Source organism: Botryllus schlosseri, chromosome 7 (genome assembly GCF_051294905.1).
Source record: "Botryllus schlosseri isolate E-star chromosome 7, Bs_hap1, whole genome shotgun sequence".
NCBI classification, from domain to species: Eukaryota; Metazoa; Chordata; class Ascidiacea; order Stolidobranchia; family Styelidae; genus Botryllus; species Botryllus schlosseri.
Genome location: NC_137242.1, coordinates 23,620,128 through 23,640,394, shown reverse-complemented (window position 1 = coordinate 23,640,394; position 20,267 = coordinate 23,620,128). Strand labels below are relative to the sequence as shown.

Here is a 20,267-nt window from a genome sequence, read left to right as displayed (position 1 = left end):
AAGTAGATTTTGCCTACTCACACTACTTTTCAAGTAGTTATGATTTTAGACTACTTCTACTTCTACTTGACAGTTTTCAGTTTTGTAGGCAAAAATAGGCGTAGAATACCTACTTACTTACTTACTTGTGAACCACCACTCCTACTTCTACTTGAGTAGAAATTTCGGCGGTACTTCTACTTCTACTTGAGTAGCGACGATGACTACTTTGACCACCTCTGATTGATAAACACTGATTCAGTCTAGTCCAGGGGTTCTCAACTTCTCTTGTGTAACGGGCCGCATTTTAACAGCAAAAGACGCTGTGGGCCGCAGAACAATATTACCGTGTATTTGTGGGCTACAATTAAATTTAGGCTACTGTAGCCTATTTACCACTCGTATACGGGCATTTAGTACATTTTTATGCATTATAAAGCATCAATGGACAGCGTTCGTAAGTTTGCAGCTGCTGCTTATTGTGAGAATATGTATCTTTCTAGCGGCGCAATTAAATCCCTTCATGCAGCGTGCATCGCATTCATTGCCAAGTCGGTATATGCAACTTAAAACCCTTCCACCAGAGAACCGAACTCTCTGTTTCAATGCTTGAGTAAGCAATTAATAAATTACGGTAACTTTTGCGTTACAGAGGCCATTATCACACTGAGCTCTGAGTGATTTCAGAGGAAGTCTGGCGTTCGGGGCCATTTCTGAGCAAACCAATCAACCATTCTCTTTTCCTTCCATGCCTGGCGCCCTACATCAACAGTTACAGAGTTAGCTTTGTCAAATTAACATTTTTCGCTGGCCCCCTCACCACGTTTGCCAAGCCAGCATTTCCTCTGCATATATGTCCAGGTCCACTCTGATAAAATTCAACCAGATAATTAGTTATGCAATGTCGGAGGATTTGTCCGAGGTTGGGTTAAAGCAGTCTACACGGCAACGTGTTTCAGAACATGCGACCGACTGACATTGACGTAACTCGTCTGGACACGATTGAATCAGACGACTGTATCTTCGAAATTTGTCAGGTGATATTTTCTTTGCTGCTAAGTTCCGGAAACAGCAAATATTCGCACAGTATGTTAATGTCTTATTGAAATCGCACCTTCTGTAGCAGATTTCTAGGATTTAGCGATATTCCAAGTAATTTTGAACGATGCGTCTGTAACGTTGTCGGCAATCTCAACAACCGTTCGCAGTGAGTCAAACACTCTTCAAAATTGCAGGCCAACTACGTAGCGGGATTCTCTTGAACCAGAGTCCAGCAGAATACCGATTCAAAACAATAACAATCTGAAGTCGAGCATATATCAAGAAACGAGAGCACATTGAAGCAGTGGTTCTCAAACTTTTTCAGACACACCCCCTTTTTTATAGAGAATAATTTCGTGCCCCCTTATCGTCATATAACAAAATGCAACCAGAATGCTACAAATGGCTAGTTTGATGGCATGGAAGCTGGAAGGTTATGACTGTTGATGAGAGAATTCTCAAATATGAAATTCGGACTATATACACAGAGAAATAACTATGAACTGAAGACAAATTGCGCGCAGCGCGAAATTTTTTTCAGTTGACCGCAGCGTCGCACCCCTTTCAGATGCTTTCACGCTCCTAAGGGGCACGCCTCCCAGTTTGAGAACCACTGCATTCAAAAATCGGTATCAAACGAAACAGGGACAGTGCGATAAAAGAGCTAAATTATCTAAATTAATATGTTACAATACCGTGTCATCAATAATTGTGTTTATAATGAAAGATGTCGCGGGCCGCAAAATAATCGTCTGAGGGCCGCATGCGGCCCGCGGGCCGCGGGTTGAGAACCCCTGGTCTAGTCCATCTCCATCTCCTACTTCAACCACCTTCGTTTTATGGCGTAACAATAGACTGATATACGATGTAGGCTACTATTATATCGTAGCAATGCCGCATTTTTTTCATGCAGCGCTGCACTGCAGATTGAAACTCATTATGAAGCGGCGGACCGTATTCTTGTGATAACTAATTATTATGCCGCGGGCCGGACGATTTCGCTTGGCGGGCCGGATCCGGGCCGTAGGTTGCCGACCCTTGTGCTAGAGAGTGACATTTCGAGGGTTTTGATCGTAACTTCAATTATCTTCATGATGGCATCCATGTGATTATATGGTTCCGAGTCTGCTGAGTCGAGGTAAAATTGCCTTATCCATATAAACGTGCTAATGCCGAGAGTCGATTACAGTCTTTCGCGCCGACGGCCATGGATTTAACCGACCACGCCAACTCAAATAATATTCTCCTGTCTGACAATATCGAGAGAAGAAGCATTTCGGAGCCGAACCAAGCACCTTACCGTGCTACCTTGCTCATTGGCCACTACCACCAGACGCGGCTACTCTAGCAACTACTAATACAACGCGCCGCACGAATACACCTTAAAACAGCTATACCGGCCATCCGCAAATCCGGGCCGAAAAGCACTTTGTCAGCCAAACCCAAAAACGTTGGTCTTGGGCCCCCACAGTGCGATAAGCCAAACTTCCGGGGGCTCCGTCCCCAGACCCCACAGTTGCGTGGATGTTGTCACCCGTACTTGTGAGTACCTTCATTCTACTCTGTGTAAACAGAGAGTTTATGTAGCTTAATCACAGCAATAGCGAAAATTTTCGATCATTCATCACTGAATCGGTTTTCTCGCTGCCGAATTTTCACACACATTTCTGAGTCCCATGTTAGCCTAAATTTCATGATGCGTTGGTACGTAGTGGCGCGGTAATGCCTGACGACGAAATGCCTATTTCTATTAATCATGAGTAGCCTATTTCTTGGAGACGGGCACCTAATAAGCAAGACATTCAGTGACACCAAGTCGCGCAAAGCGAAAAACGAATTTAAAAGATGTTGGAAAAGCTTTTTTTAAATACGCTTTGATTTATGTTCATTTGCAAAATGATTTTGGGCCCCTTTCAAGCTCGACTCCTCTCCAATTGGGCGTTTTGGGGTGCCCCACGGACATGCACAAACGAATGAATCGAAAACGAATGATCGCGCAAACTGCGCTGGTTATCGACGAGTCAGCTTGTATTTGTTCTGTACGTGTCGCTCGCATGTCGTCAAATGACAGGTCTTGAACTTTAAGTCAAATCGGACATTCTTCCAGGCCTAATGTTACCTCTCGAAGCTCTGAATCAGTTTAAAATTTGATATTTTTTTATTTTATGAATGGACCAGCCTTCAACATCGCATCTAGAAATTAGGGTATAAAATCGTACTTTACCCGGCGGACCGGCAGTAATGTCGTCACGGACCGGCGGTTGAGAACCACTGAGGCGACACGCACACACGCTCTCTCTGAAACTCTGGAAAGCGTGGCAACACTGAAAACAAGAAATCGAATGAATAAAAATAGCGCGAAGTTCTAAGAAACATTTCAAGACAAATAAATCTGATGCCAAATATTCTACTTGATGGTCGTATACGATGCGGACCAGATATGGCGTCTGATAACCTGCTAGAGTTGTAACCTGAGTCCCACGTAATGTGTGGCTGGGTAGATATACTTAGCTCTTTTCGTAGTAGACGCACGTCCCTGCGTTAGTCCTTGATCTGACAACTTCAACGTGAATGCAACGACAGTATTGCCTCAGATAGATATATTGATCGAATATGTATGGAATATACAGTAGGATATCGCAGATGAGTCTCCTTTTGTAATTGAAATGCACGAGCTGATAAATGGTAAGTCACGTGGTAGCGAGAAGAAAGATATATAAGTCACGTGATATACAGATATGGGCGATGTACCATAATGATGTTGTATCTTACAAAGTGTATGAACCGTGAGAGGGCGCAGGGCGTCCTACAACGAAGATCTACGAAAATGTGGCTGGGATCTGACTCATGACTACGCTACTGCGTCGAAACCATCAACATCCCAAATTTCACAGTCAGGCTAATCCAATTTTTGGTTGATTTTGCAAGTTAACCTGGGTAATTTTTTTGACAATATAACGAATTTTGAAAATTACTTCGGGGGCTACTCAAAACCTTCTCGCCGGCCACATGTGGCCGCGGACCACGGGTTGGCCGACCCTGTCCTAAAATATCCGAAACAAAATTTACAACTATCCGAAATAAAATTTGCAATAGATTACTCAATCGATCCGACTGTCACAAAATTCAATTGTACAAAATCCATTCCGAATCCTATCCGAGTCCGTCCGATTTTCGAACGTGATTCGATTCGATTCAAGTCACAATTCAAGTCAAATTGAATTTTCGAAGTATGAGTGATGATTCAAAGTCGTTACATTTTGCTAGCTGTGTGAAAGAAAGATGGATTGCTCATATATCTTGAATCAAATAACGAATATCAAGTTAGATATAAATGCAAAAACGTGTTGTATCGCTCACGCACTAGTGCGCAGCATGGACCGGAGCCGGATTGCATACCCGGACGGATTTTTTATAATTTTCGCTGGAGCCGGATCAGTACATTTTTGATCCAGCTATAATCTTTATTGATAAGCATGACGTTTGCGTAACTAAATAACTACCACACGCAAGTAACCGTCAAGCCAGAGATGCCACTGGGATATTTCGAAAAAACCCAGATGTGAAGGCCAAATAAACCCAGAAAAACCCAGATGCTATATTTTACTCAGATGTCGATAAGATAACTGTGAAACTGGAGCCTGACAGTCATCAATTACAGTAATATAGTCATAGAAGCCTTTAACCCTTTTGAAGGGGGGGGGGGGGGCATATTTTGCAGAATTGACCATCACTTTTCAAATTCATACCGTGACCTCACCGTGACTTGACTGGTCCGTGGACATATGAGCATGCGACATTACAGCATGCGAGACTTCGGCATACGACAATTTGGCATGCGACACATGAGCATTAGGGTTGTTCAGAATTGACCGACTTTCAAAAAGTCGTGGTTTTCAGTCCGATTCCCATGCCTTATACCATAAAAACATATTCTAGCTACTTTTTTTCGTAATTCATCCCTTGCATCCGTGTGCATTTTGAGCTGGAAGAATATCGGCTAAAAATAGGGGATTCCCCTAAAATTTGGGTATCGCCATTCGGACTAGGCTAGTTAACGTCATATGTAAGCTGGGTTTATGCAGCTATTGCGGTTTGGAGTGCTACATAACCTTACTATAGAAAGTATTGCCGGTTCAGGACACCATTTCATGTCCCACACTCCCTTAGAACTCCTCAAAACTGCCTGAGACTGATAGTCATTTTGTTGGATCACATATCCTACACTCCTCCACCCTACCTGAGATTGTCCATCAATTTCCGGGATCACCATGTGCAAGAATACAACTGTGAATGTACATTCACTCACAGCCACATTTTAAACATCACATTGTTCACAGGAAACGAAACAAGAAGGAAAAGAAATAGATCAACTCGGCAATTACTACTTAAATCAGGTGGATGAAATGGTTGCTTTAGAGAAATCGGCATATATGTTCCCGTGATCTCCCACGGCTTGTAAGAGGCTCGCCCGCTGTTCTTTGTCATCTGTTTTTAAAGCATCAAAGTCGGTATTCAATTTTACCAAACGCTCTGCTGCGTCTTTAACTACTTCAACACTACGCTACTCACAAATTCTTAAGCAGTCACAAAATGCGGATCAGTATGCCATTCCGAAACTGGAAGACCCAACTAATCATGTTCAGTATGTATAGCATCGAATAGAAACCACGATTCCAGTCCAATCAAATCAACCATACTCATTGGCTCAGAGACAGAGTCAGAGATTAGACTCAGAGGTACACATCTGCGAAATTGTTCAAGAATTGGCATTTGCAGCAATTTAGCAGCCATTGCTTCCTTCACTTTGTCAGGAATCATTGGTTTAGCCGAGAACATTGTAGATACCACCGTTTCCTTGGTGAGATGCCAATGATGTTTTCACATCTTTTTATATGCCACATCAGCAACCGCGAAATCGCATGATGTAAAGTCCGTCATGTCATGAAAGAATTTGAGATCATTACTCTGTGCGTCACATGCAATACCAGTTTTCAAGCTGAGACATAAAACTGGGCAATATTCATTCGTACCGAGTTTCTAATGAACTCTTCAGAATAGCCCATTTGCTCACTCCACATGAACATTTTTTGACAGTACAGCACTTGACTCGTCCATCCAGTGCTATTAGTAGCACCAGGCTTGCGAAAACGATTATCAACATATTGTTCATCTAAAATCACCAAGGCGCCTGTTGCACAGTCTCTGTATTCATCTCTTATCAAGAATTCTTTCTGCTTTCTATTATATGGCTTAATCAGTGGAATTATTTCTTGCTTTGCTTTATCAGCTTTCATCGCCAACCCGCTGCCTTCATCAAACAGAAGTGTTTCAGAGCTTCTTAATTGATCAATATCTTTGCACTTCTTGGAAGGTATTAAAATCTGTGTTTTCAGGGCCTGTGGTCGCCGATCCAAATACACACTTCACTTCCATATCTCCCGGATGACTAGTTCATGAATATGATGGATTCAAGCACTGTAAAAAACTTTCCGGTTTATCAATTCTTCAAGTAACAGAACAGCACCTTTATTTTTTCCATTGTTTGAGGATGTTGCGTCAAACACAAGAGCTCCGACATTTTTGTTAAATTATAAAGTTCCAGCAGTTCAAATGACGGATCAGCCCGTGATTTCCTGTAGCACTCTCAGAGTTCGAATGCCAAGAAGTTTGCCCTTCTCAAATGCGTTGGAACACGCAGACGATGCCAGCACTGCCAAGGCCTCAAACGACTCCTAGAGAGCTTTCCATTCCAGCGCAATGAGATGTGCTTTGGTGGATCGTTTGCTATTTATTCCACAATCGACATAGGAATTTTAAAACGATTTGCAATGCGTCGTCGATAGGTTCCAGATCTTGAAAGATGAAAGTCATTAGGGTCACAATCGCAATCTTTAATCAGTGCTGCAGTTATCATGGTAGCAGCATTATCGCTGACTTTCAAGCGATCAGAAACCTGGCATATGTCTTTGTCGTTGAACAGATTTACAGGCGCTTTTAGAGTCACAAATTTAAAGGAATGACCCGATGTCAACTGCGCCACTTCGAAATCACTGCTGTGGGAAGTGTCAGCTACCTGCGAAGATATAGATGAGCTCTCTGTAAATTCACCTTCGCTACTTGAAGCTGGTGCACTCTCGGTCCGTCTCTTTTGTTGCATGGTTTTCACTTTCAACACTGTATCTTTGCCACCAATCGTTGCTAATCACGGACCCCTTTGATCCTAATAAAATGTTTTGTATTCATGTTTCTTATCGCCGGAGAGAAGTGTACCTGCTTCAATTGTCGTCATCGCGTCAGGAGCTCCTCTATGCCCATTGCCCATAGCTTACTCAAGTTGGCTTCAAAGTCACTTTGTTTTCTTGATACATATTGCTGGCCTGCAGTTTTCTTTAGTGACAGTCATTTGGTTTCTGTTTTCCCACTGTCTCTAATCTTTCAATGGCATTGACTTGTGTGATGGTCTTTGTGGCAGCCAGGAACCAAAAACCTATTACCGTACTTCATCTCCTACGTCCTGGATGTGTAACTTTACTGGTTCATTTTTCGCATATGAATGCTCTCTTAGGTGTAACACATACTGCATAACTTTCCTAAGAGTAAGCAGCTTCGATCTCGTAATGTTTCCTCAGATGGCCCAGCTAGGAAATGCTGTGTCTGTGACCGTGATCTTTTAGTTTTCTTTGATACTATATCACTAGATGGCAATTTTCTTTTTTTTCAGACATTTCGCACTAGAGCTAATCCTAAAAAAATAAATATACATCAACTCAGTCAAGCAACAAAGAATAGTTGGAAACATTTCAGTTCTCTTAGGTCAAACACATACTACAGAACTTGAGCAAGAATAGTCGGATTAGATCCAGTTATTGATTCTGGAAGATAATGATTCCTAAATTGGAAATACTCCGACCAGTATATTGCTATCTTAGGAAATAACATAAAATTCAGAGCAACCGATTGGCTGTTTTCCACAGTCACTGGAAAATACATTTGCAAGCTTTGTTTTCTATCCCAGTAGACAAGAAAGAGTATCAGGTCCATTAGATCGAATAATTCAATACTGCTACAATAATATAATGACTAATCCTGCGCTAGACTCGCTAACACCATGAGCCAAAAAGCTACCTGGTAAGTCCTGCACCTCAATCGTAAATGCAGTTCTTCAACAACAAAGCAGCAAAATACCTGAGTAATCAATGATCCCCATTTCACTGCCGTGCCTAGCGCGTCACCAACGCTAGAACATCCGCTTCACGTCAATGAGAACACATGCGATTGCTGTCGAGTCACTCACAACGGGGGAATCCCCAAATTCCGAAGAATTTTTTTGGTGCATGAAAAAACGGCAAAATGCACATGGATGCAGGGGATGAATTACAAAAAAAAGTAGCCAGAATTTGTTTTTAAGGTATAAGGCATGGGAAACGGACTGAAAACCTAGACTTTTTGATAGTCGGTCAATTCTGAACAACCCTAATGAGCATGTGGGTTAAATTACGGGTTAGGGGTAGGTTCATCATCATCATTGGTTTATTAGCAATTTTATCAGTTCAATACACCACAAAAAATGCGATACAATGAATAGACAGGAAGATGTCGAAGCGACTTGGATTAGGGTTGGATTAATGGTTGGGTTAGGTTTAGGCTTTAGGTTAGGTTAGGTTAGGGTATGTTTCGGGTTAGGGTAAGTTTTTGGGTTATACAGTCACATGCTGAAGTGACGCATGCTGATGTGTTCCATGATTAACTGTCGTTTTCCATTGTGTCGCATGCTCATATGTCGGGCAACCGACTTGACTATGGTCTCTTGAATTTTAAAAGTGGGCGGAGTATAGCCTTCTACAGTTTTCGCCATCGATCGACACCCTATGACATGTCTAACTTTTGTTATAAGTCTGAATAAACAAACTTTTTCTCTAAAAAATCTCTCTCTCTCTTTCTCATTTTCCAAGGCTGACCCCCAGGATGGCGTCAGAGAGTCAAAAATGATGCTTTAGTGCGTAGCCACCGTTGCCAGGTTTCGAACAAGCCGTCAATCAAGCCGTCAACCCTGCTATCCCGATATCGAAAAATCATAAATACATGAAAAATTCACACATGGGCGTGGTCATAATGGTCAAATTTCAGATAAATACCGAATCGGACTACCGCCCAGTTTATTGCATGAAACAACGAAGAATACTTTCTCTTGTCATATCCAACCATTTTCAGGCATAGTAAACCAGTTTATGACTCATATTTCGGCATAAACTAGAACTTGAACTTGACCATGTTCTTGAAAATCACCGAAGCGTGACCACAATTAACAAACCCTCTCAGAAAACTCCCCAGAACAAGGTTTGAAGTTCGAAACGACCCGAAATCACACAACATCAAGAGAGAAATCCACGGCATAAGGCTATAGTCAGTGAATGATGCTTATTCAACGAATCAATGAAGTTGATATCGTTGTCTGATGTAAAAAATCTAGCACGCGAACGGGGTCAATCTCGATTTCATATGTTTATTGTATCATAAAGACCAAATCCGTGTGATTGGGGTGTTGCGGGGCCTACGATATTCATATCGTAGGCCAGGGCTGTAATGACTCGAGTCATGACTCAACTCGAGTCCGACTCGAGTCACGATTTTCTGATGATTCGACTTGACTCGAGTCATTTTTTCAAAATACGGAAATGACTCGACTCGACTCGAGTCAAACTGTGTATTGACTCGACTTGGACTCGAGTCATTTCGCATGACTCGAACCAAGTCATTTACTCGAGACTCAGACGGCCAAGACCGACATTTCATTGTAATTCCGAAGCTATTGGGATTTCGTCTGTTGGTACTATGGTACTTGAAAATGCGACCAGAAACTGCTAAAAGTGAGGAAAATTGTTATATTATAAATGCGAACCATTCGATATCACCAAACAGAGTTATAAAAAGTGGGTTTAGCAAGACTTTAACTGGAAACTGAGCAGTCAGCAAAATGACTTGGACTCGGACTCGAGTCATAATTCCATGACTCGGACTCGACCCTCTGCTCGCTGACTTGGACTCGGACTTGACTCGGCGGTGAATTGAAATGACTCGACTTGACTCGAGTCAAAACTATAAAAGTGAGATTGGCTTGTGACTCGGAGCCTTGTGACTTGGTTACAACCCTGTCGTAGGCCCCGGGTGTTGGCTATGCTGCAATATTGGTGACATTTAAAATGTCAATATGTACTTCAGCATTGTGGCATTATGTGACCCGAGTCGTCGCTAGGTATCGTGTACAATGTACAATAATATAGGCTATCATTTCACTGAACTTAAGTGTTGGAATTAGCAATAAGACGCCACGTGACGTCATGAGGTTCACGTTCACCTTTCACAGAACCTTTCAGAGGATCATACCATCCCTAGTACAATACATTACCCATCTACAAATCCGCGAGAATATAAACGCATGAACTATATTCGTTCGATTTAAATTATACGAGAGTGCCGGTCAAGGTGGGCACTGCATGCGCAACATAAGCACAGAGCCGTCTAAGAAACACATATACGTTGCTATTTGATTAATCTATTGCTGGGACCAGGGCTGTGGAGTCGGAGTCTGAGTGTGGCTAATTTTTGCTTGATGGAGTCGGAGTCGTGAAAACTATAGTGGCTCCGACTCAACTACTTAATCATGAAAAAAATTGCTTTCAAAGGATATGTGCCATAAATTACTGTTATTTTATTACAATACCGATACAGATCAGGTGCAGCCAACCCGTGGCCTGCAGACCAAATGTGGCCGCGAGGAGGTTTTGTGTGGCCTGCGAGGTAATTCTCGAAATTAGTTATAACATAAGAGGTGATCAGTAACGAAGTACTTCTACTTTTTGAAGTACTTGAAGTAGATTTTGCCTGCTCGCACTACTTATTAAGTAGTTTTGATTTTATACTACTTCAACTTCTACTTGACAGTTTTCAGTTTTTTTATGCTAAAATAGATGTTGAATACCTACTTACTTACTTACCTGTCAACCGCCACTCATACTTCTAATCGAGTAGAAATTTCGGCGTTACTTCTTCTTCTACTTGAGTAGCGACGGTGACTACTTTGACCAACTCTGTATAGCATCAGGTAAAATTGCAAGGCCAACCAAAATTTGATTAGTTCGACCGCGAAATGTGATGATGACCAAATCATCAGTTCTGACGCATAGGCATAACCAGGGGCCAGCCACATTTTTCGCAGATTTTCGTACATGACCAGACCATAAAGTAGAATATTTCGTAGCAGATTTGTTTGACTTGAAATTTTTCTTAGCACTTCGCGTGATTTATTGTCACTAGATTTCTTGCATTTATTATTGGAGCCCCTCCTGAAAATTATAAATAAACACGATATTTACAGGATTGAGTTGATAACTATATTCGTAATAACGTGACGTCCAACCTGCGACTTCGCTTGTGCGCTCGCAGCGAGATCGTTAGCGACGAAACATTATCACAAAGTGATAGAGGCAAGTTCACCGAAACCGTCGATATTGCTACGTCTAAACACCGAATATTCCTGTCCTTGCCAAATGAGCCCAGTGGTATACAGATGCGACCCCAATATATGTAAGTAACATATTTATTGATAGAATTCATTCATTACCTTTGAAAAAATGTTGCACTTCGCGCGACCAGGGCGACGCAAATAAAAATCCTGTTCCAGTCCGGCTACGTTGAGAATCGATGAAATCCTGCTATGGATCCGGCTCCCGTTTCCTGAACCGGACTGTGACCATCTCTGTTCCTCTTGGATAACCTTGGATAACCATCACGCGGTAAAGATTTGTAGAATGTGCTTACGATAGATGACGCCAATGCTCCAATCTCATGACCAATAACAGGCGTTTGTGATGATGGCGCGATTCACATATTTTATACATGATGCCGATGACTCTGCCGGGATGTGATTGACGCCCAAAATATAGGATCACAGGATTTTGGTGCCCGACTATCTCGTGGAGGTCACATATTTAGTTACTGAGGCCAAAGTTGAGATTAGGTTCACTGATAGTAACTACTACGCGCCAGTGCACGCTAAAGGAGAAATATAACGCTATTTTATTTGACGTTCGAGTAGCGGGAGTACTTTTTCGCCGCGGCTGGGATGGTCAAAAGTAGTCGTCGTTGGTACTCAAGTAGAACAGAACAGACGTCATAACATTGGTAAAACTGTGAATCAGAAAGGAAATAAGCCTGAAACGCAGCCCCTTGAGTTAGTATGCTGCAATGGAAGTAGCTTACTCCGAACTTCGTTCATGTCTTCCTGACCAGTAGCCACTAGCCAGCACCTCTGCTTCTCGGATTTTGATAATTGGTATAGTTGATTGTTAATGTGATATTGTGCAATATCAAATGATGAATTCCCTAGGCTAATACCTCGCCCACATTTCCAATGAATAGCCGTTTTATCAAATTTCAAGCAAGTGTAGTCTCTTATCGCTGTTTAGCATGTAGTGTCGCCTGTCATATGATAGCGGGGGCCGACAAAGAACTTGATATTTGCGGTGACGCCAAATTAGGTCTGGGTAGGAAAGTACACTAGAGCCAGAGTGAAATTCGTGGCAACGCCATACGCAATTTTCTGTTTAATGACTGTCATGCACAATATAGGCCTATTACCGAAAACAACCACGGTTTCCAGTCTCTGGCACATAGGCTACATGTGTCTATGTAAACCTGTGATGCTCGCTGTCGAGTTTCCTCTATTGTTTGCGTAGATCAGGGGTAGGCAAACTACGGCCCGCAGGCCACATGCGGCCCGCAACACCGTTCTGTGCGGCCCGCAAGAGTCTAAAGAAACTTAATAAAAATATGTATAGATAAAATGCATACTAAAAATCAAATTAATGCAGCGAATTGAATAATCTTTTTCTTAGTATAGCCTATTTCTCCATGATAATTCTAAGGCCGTGATTCTCAAACTGGGGGCGCGTCCCACTTGGGGACGTGAAAGCATCCCAAGGGGGCGCGAAGCTGAGCTCAACTGAAAAAAATTTTCACGCTCCGCACGATTTCCATACAAGTCCTAATTATTGCTCTGTATTTAGTCTGAATTTCAAATGTAAAAATCTCTCATCCACAGTCGTAACCTTCCATGCCATTAAACTATCCGTTAGGTTTGCTAGCATCCTGATTACGTTTTGTGATATAACGATAAGGGGGGCGTGAAGGGGGCCTGTCTTTAAAAGTTTGAGAACCACTGTTCTGTGGTAAATACTCACTACAATATCTTTTATTTCTGACGCGACAGTCCAATCTCAAGGCTCTCTCAGTTTGAAAGGTTTCACCTGGGCTAAACATCACAAAAATCCTAAACGAGATTGAGATAATTCGGATCAAGAGTGTGATTTCAGATTGGTCACTCCAGTTTTAATAATTTCAGTGATGTGCTTACAAAACAATCGATTCGAGCGTGTCTTTGGTAGATTCGTTCTCTGTATGCGTACACTACAAAAAAGAATTAGACAAATTTGGTCTTATGGTCTTAAAGTGACTTTTTAGAAAAAAAATGTCTTAAAGACCAATCGGTCTTAACAATGATTTTTCGTCTCAAAATTAAGACTGAAAATGCTGAAAAATAAGACCATTGTCGCCCACGAGTGCTGTGTGGGTATTCATGTCAGTATTAGGCTCTGCATGAAGGGAAGCATAACATATATACCTGAATTCGTAGTTCATTATATAGCCTACCCATTATCTATCATTATCATTCTATATAACACTCACCAATTTGTATACAATCCTCCAAACAATATATAGTGTAGTTTGAGTATATAATAGTATTTGTGGTGAGTGCGACGTGCCAACACCATTGTGTCAGTGAAAAGTGACAAGGTACGGTACTTTGAATTTTTGTTCTAGTGCAAATGCATCCTGTATTTGACTTATTTGAAGTGTGACATGTGATCAACGAGAAATGGACAAACATGGCACCACCAAATACGTTTTGGCTCTCCGCTCTCAAGTCACCGCTAGATTGTATTTGCAATGACCTTTGATGGATCAAAATTTGTCAAATAAACCTAACTACGTGTTGTGCTCCGGGCTCATGACAATTTCCATTCTGATTTATAAGACTACGGACCATGATGTTTCTTGATTAGCAAAGTTCGTCAAAAAACAAGACAAGAAAAACTGATGCATCATAAACTGTCTCAATATGCTAGACATCATAAACTGTCTCAATAAGCTAGTTATGTCTTAGAACTCCTGGCCCATGTCAACTTTCCGGTCTCATTTTTAAGACCACAAATCATGTCGTTTCTTGATTAGCGAAATTTGTCTTAAAAACAAGACCAAAAATACTGACACATCAAAAATTATCTCAATAAGCTAGTTATGTCTTACAGCTCCTGGCCCATGTCAACTTTCCAGTCTCATTTTTAAGACCACAAATCATGTCGTTTCTTGATTAGCGAAATTTGTCTTAAAAACAAGACCAAAAATACTGACACAGCAAAAACTGTCGTAATAAGCACAATATGTCTTATACGATGCGTTTTATTGGTCTTGATGCGTTGATGATTTGTAGAATAAGGGTATTTATATTTATCTTCACATATAATATTAGCGTGTTTAAAGCTAACATGGTTATGATGCTGTCAGCATTGTGTGTCCTGGAACTGAGCCAAAAGTGGAATTAGTAAATCTATGAACACCTCGCTGCTCGCAGATTTAAATTTTGATCCCGATCTCAGAATCGGGACAGCCGACTTTCATCTCTATAGTTTTGACCAATTGGTTATTGAGGTCGACCAACCTATGACATCTCGCCACTGTTTCTGACGCGTGTACGATATCATGAAATCAATGTTTGGTTTGTTTTAAATGAGCATATATATTATCTCCTTGTCCTCACTATTTAATCAAATAACAATAATACGTTTTGGGTTATTATCCCAATTTTATACAGTGCGGCCTGCGAATGGATTCAGATGTTGAATGCCGCCCGCGGGCTGAAAAGTTTGCCCAGTCCGGGCGTAGATTGTCTTGGCAGTGCGACCAACTCAATGAAAAGAGTTCATGTTAGTCAATCTGGCAAACATCCAGAAGCTACAAAGATTTAGTTTGATGGAGTTCAGTATATGGCATTGTAGAATTTTAACGCCAATGTATCATAAATAGTCCTAGATTTTGATCATTAATCAGGCTGCAGTATGAAAGGTTGCATAACATCATGTAGGATGTGCTATAGATCAGGGGTTCTCAAAACTTTTTTAACAGGCCTAATACATCTTAAACATCCACTGCTTAAACAATGAGCAGTTTTGATGCCAAAATACTAGAATTTTTGTGCCTAATTAATGTCAAATGAAAAGTATTATTTTGGACATAGCCTACTTGAATCATGTTTATCACAGAATGAGTCAGCAGACAGGTCCAGGCCCAGCCCAGGCAGGTCATTTCGTTAAAATCTCTCAATAATAATGCCAAGTTTGGTGAGAGGCAAATCCATGGAAGTCTCTTGGGCCAATAGGGAATAGGTGTAAATTGCATGCGGACTTTTTGCCTAGCCTATTGCATGTGGTCATGTAGCATAGGGTGACTTGAAAAAATTGTTGTCGTGTCACTAGTATTTTGTGTATATTGCTTTGTAAATATGATTGTGCCTGGTTGACTTATATCACTGTCGAGCAGCCTTAAATTATACCCATGTCCATACTAAGGCACATTAGGATAGTGGAATTTGACCTAGAACCGGCTAAAAAATGAATGAGCGCTGAAACATTTCAAGGTGTAAAAGATTCTGATAGAAACATTGGCGATGGAATAGTGAGATTGTATAATCCAATAATTTTATAATTTTACTTTTTATTAGTCATTCTTTATGGACTGCATTTTCATATTTCTTGACAGATTATTTCCAAGATTTTTATGATAGTGGGCTAAAAGTAAAACAAAAATTTCATGTTCAATATTAAAAAACGGTCTGCTTCAAATTTCTTGAGTAAGGTCTAATGTGAACGGCGAACGCTAACAGGAATGTAGGCAATAATGCTATGGTCATGTATTTTCTGTGTCGAAAGGTACTTTAGGGTGTATTATTGACACAACTTCTGTATATTGGATAGGTTAGTTGATTGAGCACAATCATTAGCTTAGGACAGAGCCTACCTTTGATCCCTGCTTTTTACATCAATTGTATTTTGTTGGGTGGTGCTTATATTTATTTTATGAGTGAAATCATCCTAACAATAATGGCATGTAGCAGCTGCATGGTCATAGAATATAATTTCAAAAATTGCACCTACGTACGTCTTTTGCATAATCAGTGACTGTGATGGAAAATGGATTTACAGTCTTAGCTATAAATGTCATCTCAAACCATTGGGATGGTATGCCCTGTTATTCCACCTGTAATCTTCCATTCAATTACCGGTTTGTCTGATTTTGATTATGACGTGCTTCCATCCTAAAAAGTGATTGATCTCTGACATGAACGTCACGTAATTTGCTTCTATTTCGAGCAATTTCCGTGTGCAATTGCGCTAATTTTACGACCATAGGCCCTACGGCTTAACCTCGATAAATCTTCTGTAGGTATGCTTTGTGCTATATCTGGTGTGATTCATTTCCTGGCTTAATGCATTCCTGCTGTAGCCTTGGGAATTCTTCAAGACAATCAGGTCTATTAAGCTCAACCACTGAATTGAGATTCCGGAAGATGGCTGACAAAGTGTAATTTCCTTTACAGCATAATGGAGAGTACAGTCGCTTAGGTAGCCTATTGATTGATCTCTTGTTATGGACCTAGACAAGATGGAAGAAACGTGCAACTACCAGTCCAATCAGCAAATCATTGCTAATTCGGAATACACTCTGTACAAAAGACGATGGTATCTACTCACCACGCTGGCACTGCTCAACATATCAAACGCACTACAGTGGCTGGCATTTGCACCTGTGGCTTACACGGCTGCAGAATTCTACAGCACCAATGTTAACATCATTAACTTGCTCTCAGTTGTTTTCATGATAGTGGGGATTCCGTGTGGGATATTTGCCACTTGGCTTCTGGATACGTTCGGATTGAGACTTTCGATTATAATGAGCGCTTGGTTAAACTTTATCGGGTCACTAATCCGAATTGTGAGCGCTCTGCCAGGAATCGATGAAGGATCCAGGATACCTTTAGTGTTTGTGGGCTCGGTGCTGGCAGCATTGGCACAGCCATTCATGCTTTTCGCCCCTACAAAGCTAGCAGCGTTGTGGTTTCCTGAAAATCAAAGAGCCATCGCGAACATGATAGCCACCATGTGCAATCCTCTCGGAATTATGTTGGCCGGTATATTATCTCCGATTTTAGCGCCAGACGCTAGCAAGATTCTTTTCATGCTCTCCATTGAGAGCATACCCGGAATATTGGCTGTAGTAATGGCTACTGTTGGTGTTTGTAGCAGTCAGCCACCAACGCCACCGTCTGCAAGCGCAGAATCGCCTTCCGAACCGTTTCTAGTGGGCGTGAAAGCTTTGTTTAGGAATAAAGCTTACTGGCTGCTTGCGTGGGCTGTCGGTGGAGGTATCGGACTGTTCAGCGTTCTGACTACGCTTCTGTCCCAAATGTTGTGCCCTTGGGGGTATGACGATAATTTCGCAGGAGTCGTATGTACGGCAGCGTTAATCGGGGCTGGGCTTGTAGGTGGAATTGGTGCCGGTATTATCGTCGATAACACTAAAAGATATATCAGAGTGACTAAAATATGCTACGTCATCGCTGTTTTAGCTTTAATAGCGTTTTCAGTGATGCACAGTTACCCGAATCTTCAAGTTCCTATCGCGGTGTCTTTGGGAGCCTTTGGGTTCTTTGGATTGCCCGTATATCCCATTGGGAATGAACTGTCAGTTGAGACTACATATCCTGTTGGAGAAGCCACCAGTTCAGGGATATTATTCATGTTTGGACAGTTGCAAGGAATTCTGTTGGTTGTTATACTGTCCGCGTTGGGTCAAAAGCTCCCGAACGATTTCCCGGGCCAAGTATGTACTGCTGGCAATCCTGACATTGAAGTCTACGACATGACCATCCCTGCGTATGTCATGACTGGGTATGCGGTAGTGGTGATGCTGGTGTTTGTTTTAGTGTTCCGCACCAGATACAGGCGTCTTGAAGCCGAGCAAGCGAAAACACAGGATTCGAGCGAGGAAGGCGTTTCGGCCGAGTCTCCGGTTCATGAAAACGTCAATGTCACGACCAAGCCCGAAGGAACGGCGTTTTACTCTTCGGGAACACTGACCTCAATGTAATCGAATGTTTTTTTGTTGTTATGCTGTCATGTCCTCCTTATTTCTGCCTATTTATTGTTCCGCCGCATATTTTAGTTGTCACAGACGGTTTTTGGTAGAGCTGGGCACAATAATTCGAGCCCAGTAGTGAGGGATGGCTATTTCGAGCACTGAAACTATACTCTCCTTGCCATTAGAGTTTATTTATCAACAAAGGTCATAGTTTCGGCGGTATTTTCCGCTGTGGAAGCCTTGAAAACTTGCACACTAATGGAAATGACATGTAGCCTGGATGCAAAGTCATGATCAACCATCAGCATTGTCCCAATATGCGATGAAATATGTGTGATCGAAAAAATGCCAACTTATCTCTCATGTGATGGTTATCTTGCAATCTATTCTATGTGATAGCATAAAGGGTTGTGCATATTGGAACTTTACACATCTTTCATACTGTTATGATGTCAAACAGGGAGTCATTCCAATGCTAGGCTGAATTCGAAGCCTAACACTCAGTTCAGCCCAGCCCTAGCTATAGCCTATCGGCATAGTCATAGTCAAGTTGTTGACATGGTTGTCATAGTCTTGGATTTAAAAATATGGATTTCCAAAAACTCTGACCTAACAGCAAGATTTGTATACTGAGCACTGAAAAACTGGCCATTTCTTACGCCAAGTCCTAGTCATACAGCCATATTGCCAGGAATAAGACGAACTATGAACAATGTAGATTTATATGTTGTTGCCTTTCAAAGTAAGGGTAATGAGTACAGTGCTACAACCCTGGCTATAGGGGTGGGGTAAAATCTAGTACCCTAGCTGATTTGATCACGAGCTGAGTATTCGAGTACTCTTCTGTATGATGTCATAACAGTGTGAATCAATGTTATGTCTGCTGACAAAGTCTGTGCGCACAGAAAAATGTGTGCCGGTGCCTCGCACAAAAAAATCCACCTGTGGTTCGAAAAAAATTATCATCATCTCTCGCAGAAGGCACTGATGATCATCAAACCAAATTCACGACCATTTCAGATGTACAAATGTACAGCACTAAATTGGAATCAATAATTCGTAATCAGACAAAGGGACATCATCTCTTTGTAGAAAATTTATTAAAATGCGATAAAAAACTCGAGTCCGTCCGTCGCAGCGAACGTCATAGTTTCGCAAAATTCGAGAACATCGGGAGTTGAGTCAAAGTGAATGACCTTTTTTGTAGTCAACACCAGTCACCACACATTTCCGAAAAAATGCGGGTAAATCGGGAGTTCAGCCGTGGCAACCCTATGATAAGCACCAGGGTTGTAACCAAGTCACAAGGTTCCGAGTCCCAATTCAATCTCACTTTTATAGTTTTGACTCGAGTCAAGTCGAGTCATTTTCAATTCACCACCGAGTCAAGTCTGAGTCCAAGTCACGGAGTAGAGTGTCGAGTCCGAGTCATAGTGTTTTGACTAGAGTTCTAGTCATTGTGTTGACTGTTCAGTTCCGAATTATTGTCATGCGAAACCCACTTTTTACAACTCTGCTCGGTTATATCGAATGCTTCGAGTTCACAATATACTAATTTTCCTCACTGTTAACAGTTTCTGGTAGCATTTTCAAGTACCAGTACTGATAGGCAAAATAATAATAGTCTGATAACTTTACTATTCTTCGAAACTACAGTAAAATGCCCGTCTTGCTAGACCCAGTCTGGAGTCATACACAAATCGACTCGAGTCTAGTCATATTTCATTTTTTTTAAATGTCACGTCGAGTCACCAAAGAATCGTGACGCGAGTCATTACAGCTCAGTTACGCACTCTTGTGCAAGGGACCGCGCAATGAGTTTGCGCAGACTCATGAAAAATTAGAGGGAACATTGTTGTGAATATGTAAGGTTTTTCGACCGCAGCTAAAATAATGCAAGTCGCGCGACAAATGTTTTCATAGTTCCCGAACATGACATTTTCATCTCGCTTTTTGGTCTGGGTCGGTCACAGAAATTACATGCCGGCTAA

General features: G+C 41.6%; 2 protein-coding genes and 1 long non-coding RNA gene across 3 annotated transcripts in view; 2 read left to right on the top strand and 1 right to left on the bottom strand.

Moving 5' to 3' along the window:
* LOC145443014 (uncharacterized) overlaps nucleotides 1-13,894 on the bottom strand; it is a 301,527-nt gene extending 287,633 nt beyond the window's left edge. Inside the window, exon 1 of the long non-coding RNA XR_013916268.1 lies at nucleotides 13,762-13,894. This is a non-coding gene — a long non-coding RNA (uncharacterized LOC145443014). The remainder of the gene's footprint in view (nucleotides 1-13,761) is intronic.
* LOC145442848 (bystin-like) overlaps nucleotides 1-20,267 on the top strand; it is a 360,604-nt gene that overhangs the window by 122,768 nt on the left and 217,569 nt on the right. The window lies entirely within an intron of this gene.
* Nucleotides 16,736-18,290, top strand: LOC145442834 (solute carrier family 49 member A3-like). The gene has a single exon (XM_080320852.1). The coding sequence runs from the start codon at nucleotides 16,786-16,788 to the stop codon at nucleotides 18,283-18,285; it is 1,500 nt and encodes a 499-aa protein (XP_080176978.1). The 5' UTR covers nucleotides 16,736-16,785; the 3' UTR covers nucleotides 18,286-18,290.

Coding starts and splice junctions, on each gene's coding strand:
- LOC145442834 (XM_080320852.1), top strand. CDS start 16,786: ATGGACCTAGACAAGATGGAAGAAACGTGCAACTACCAGTCCAATCAG.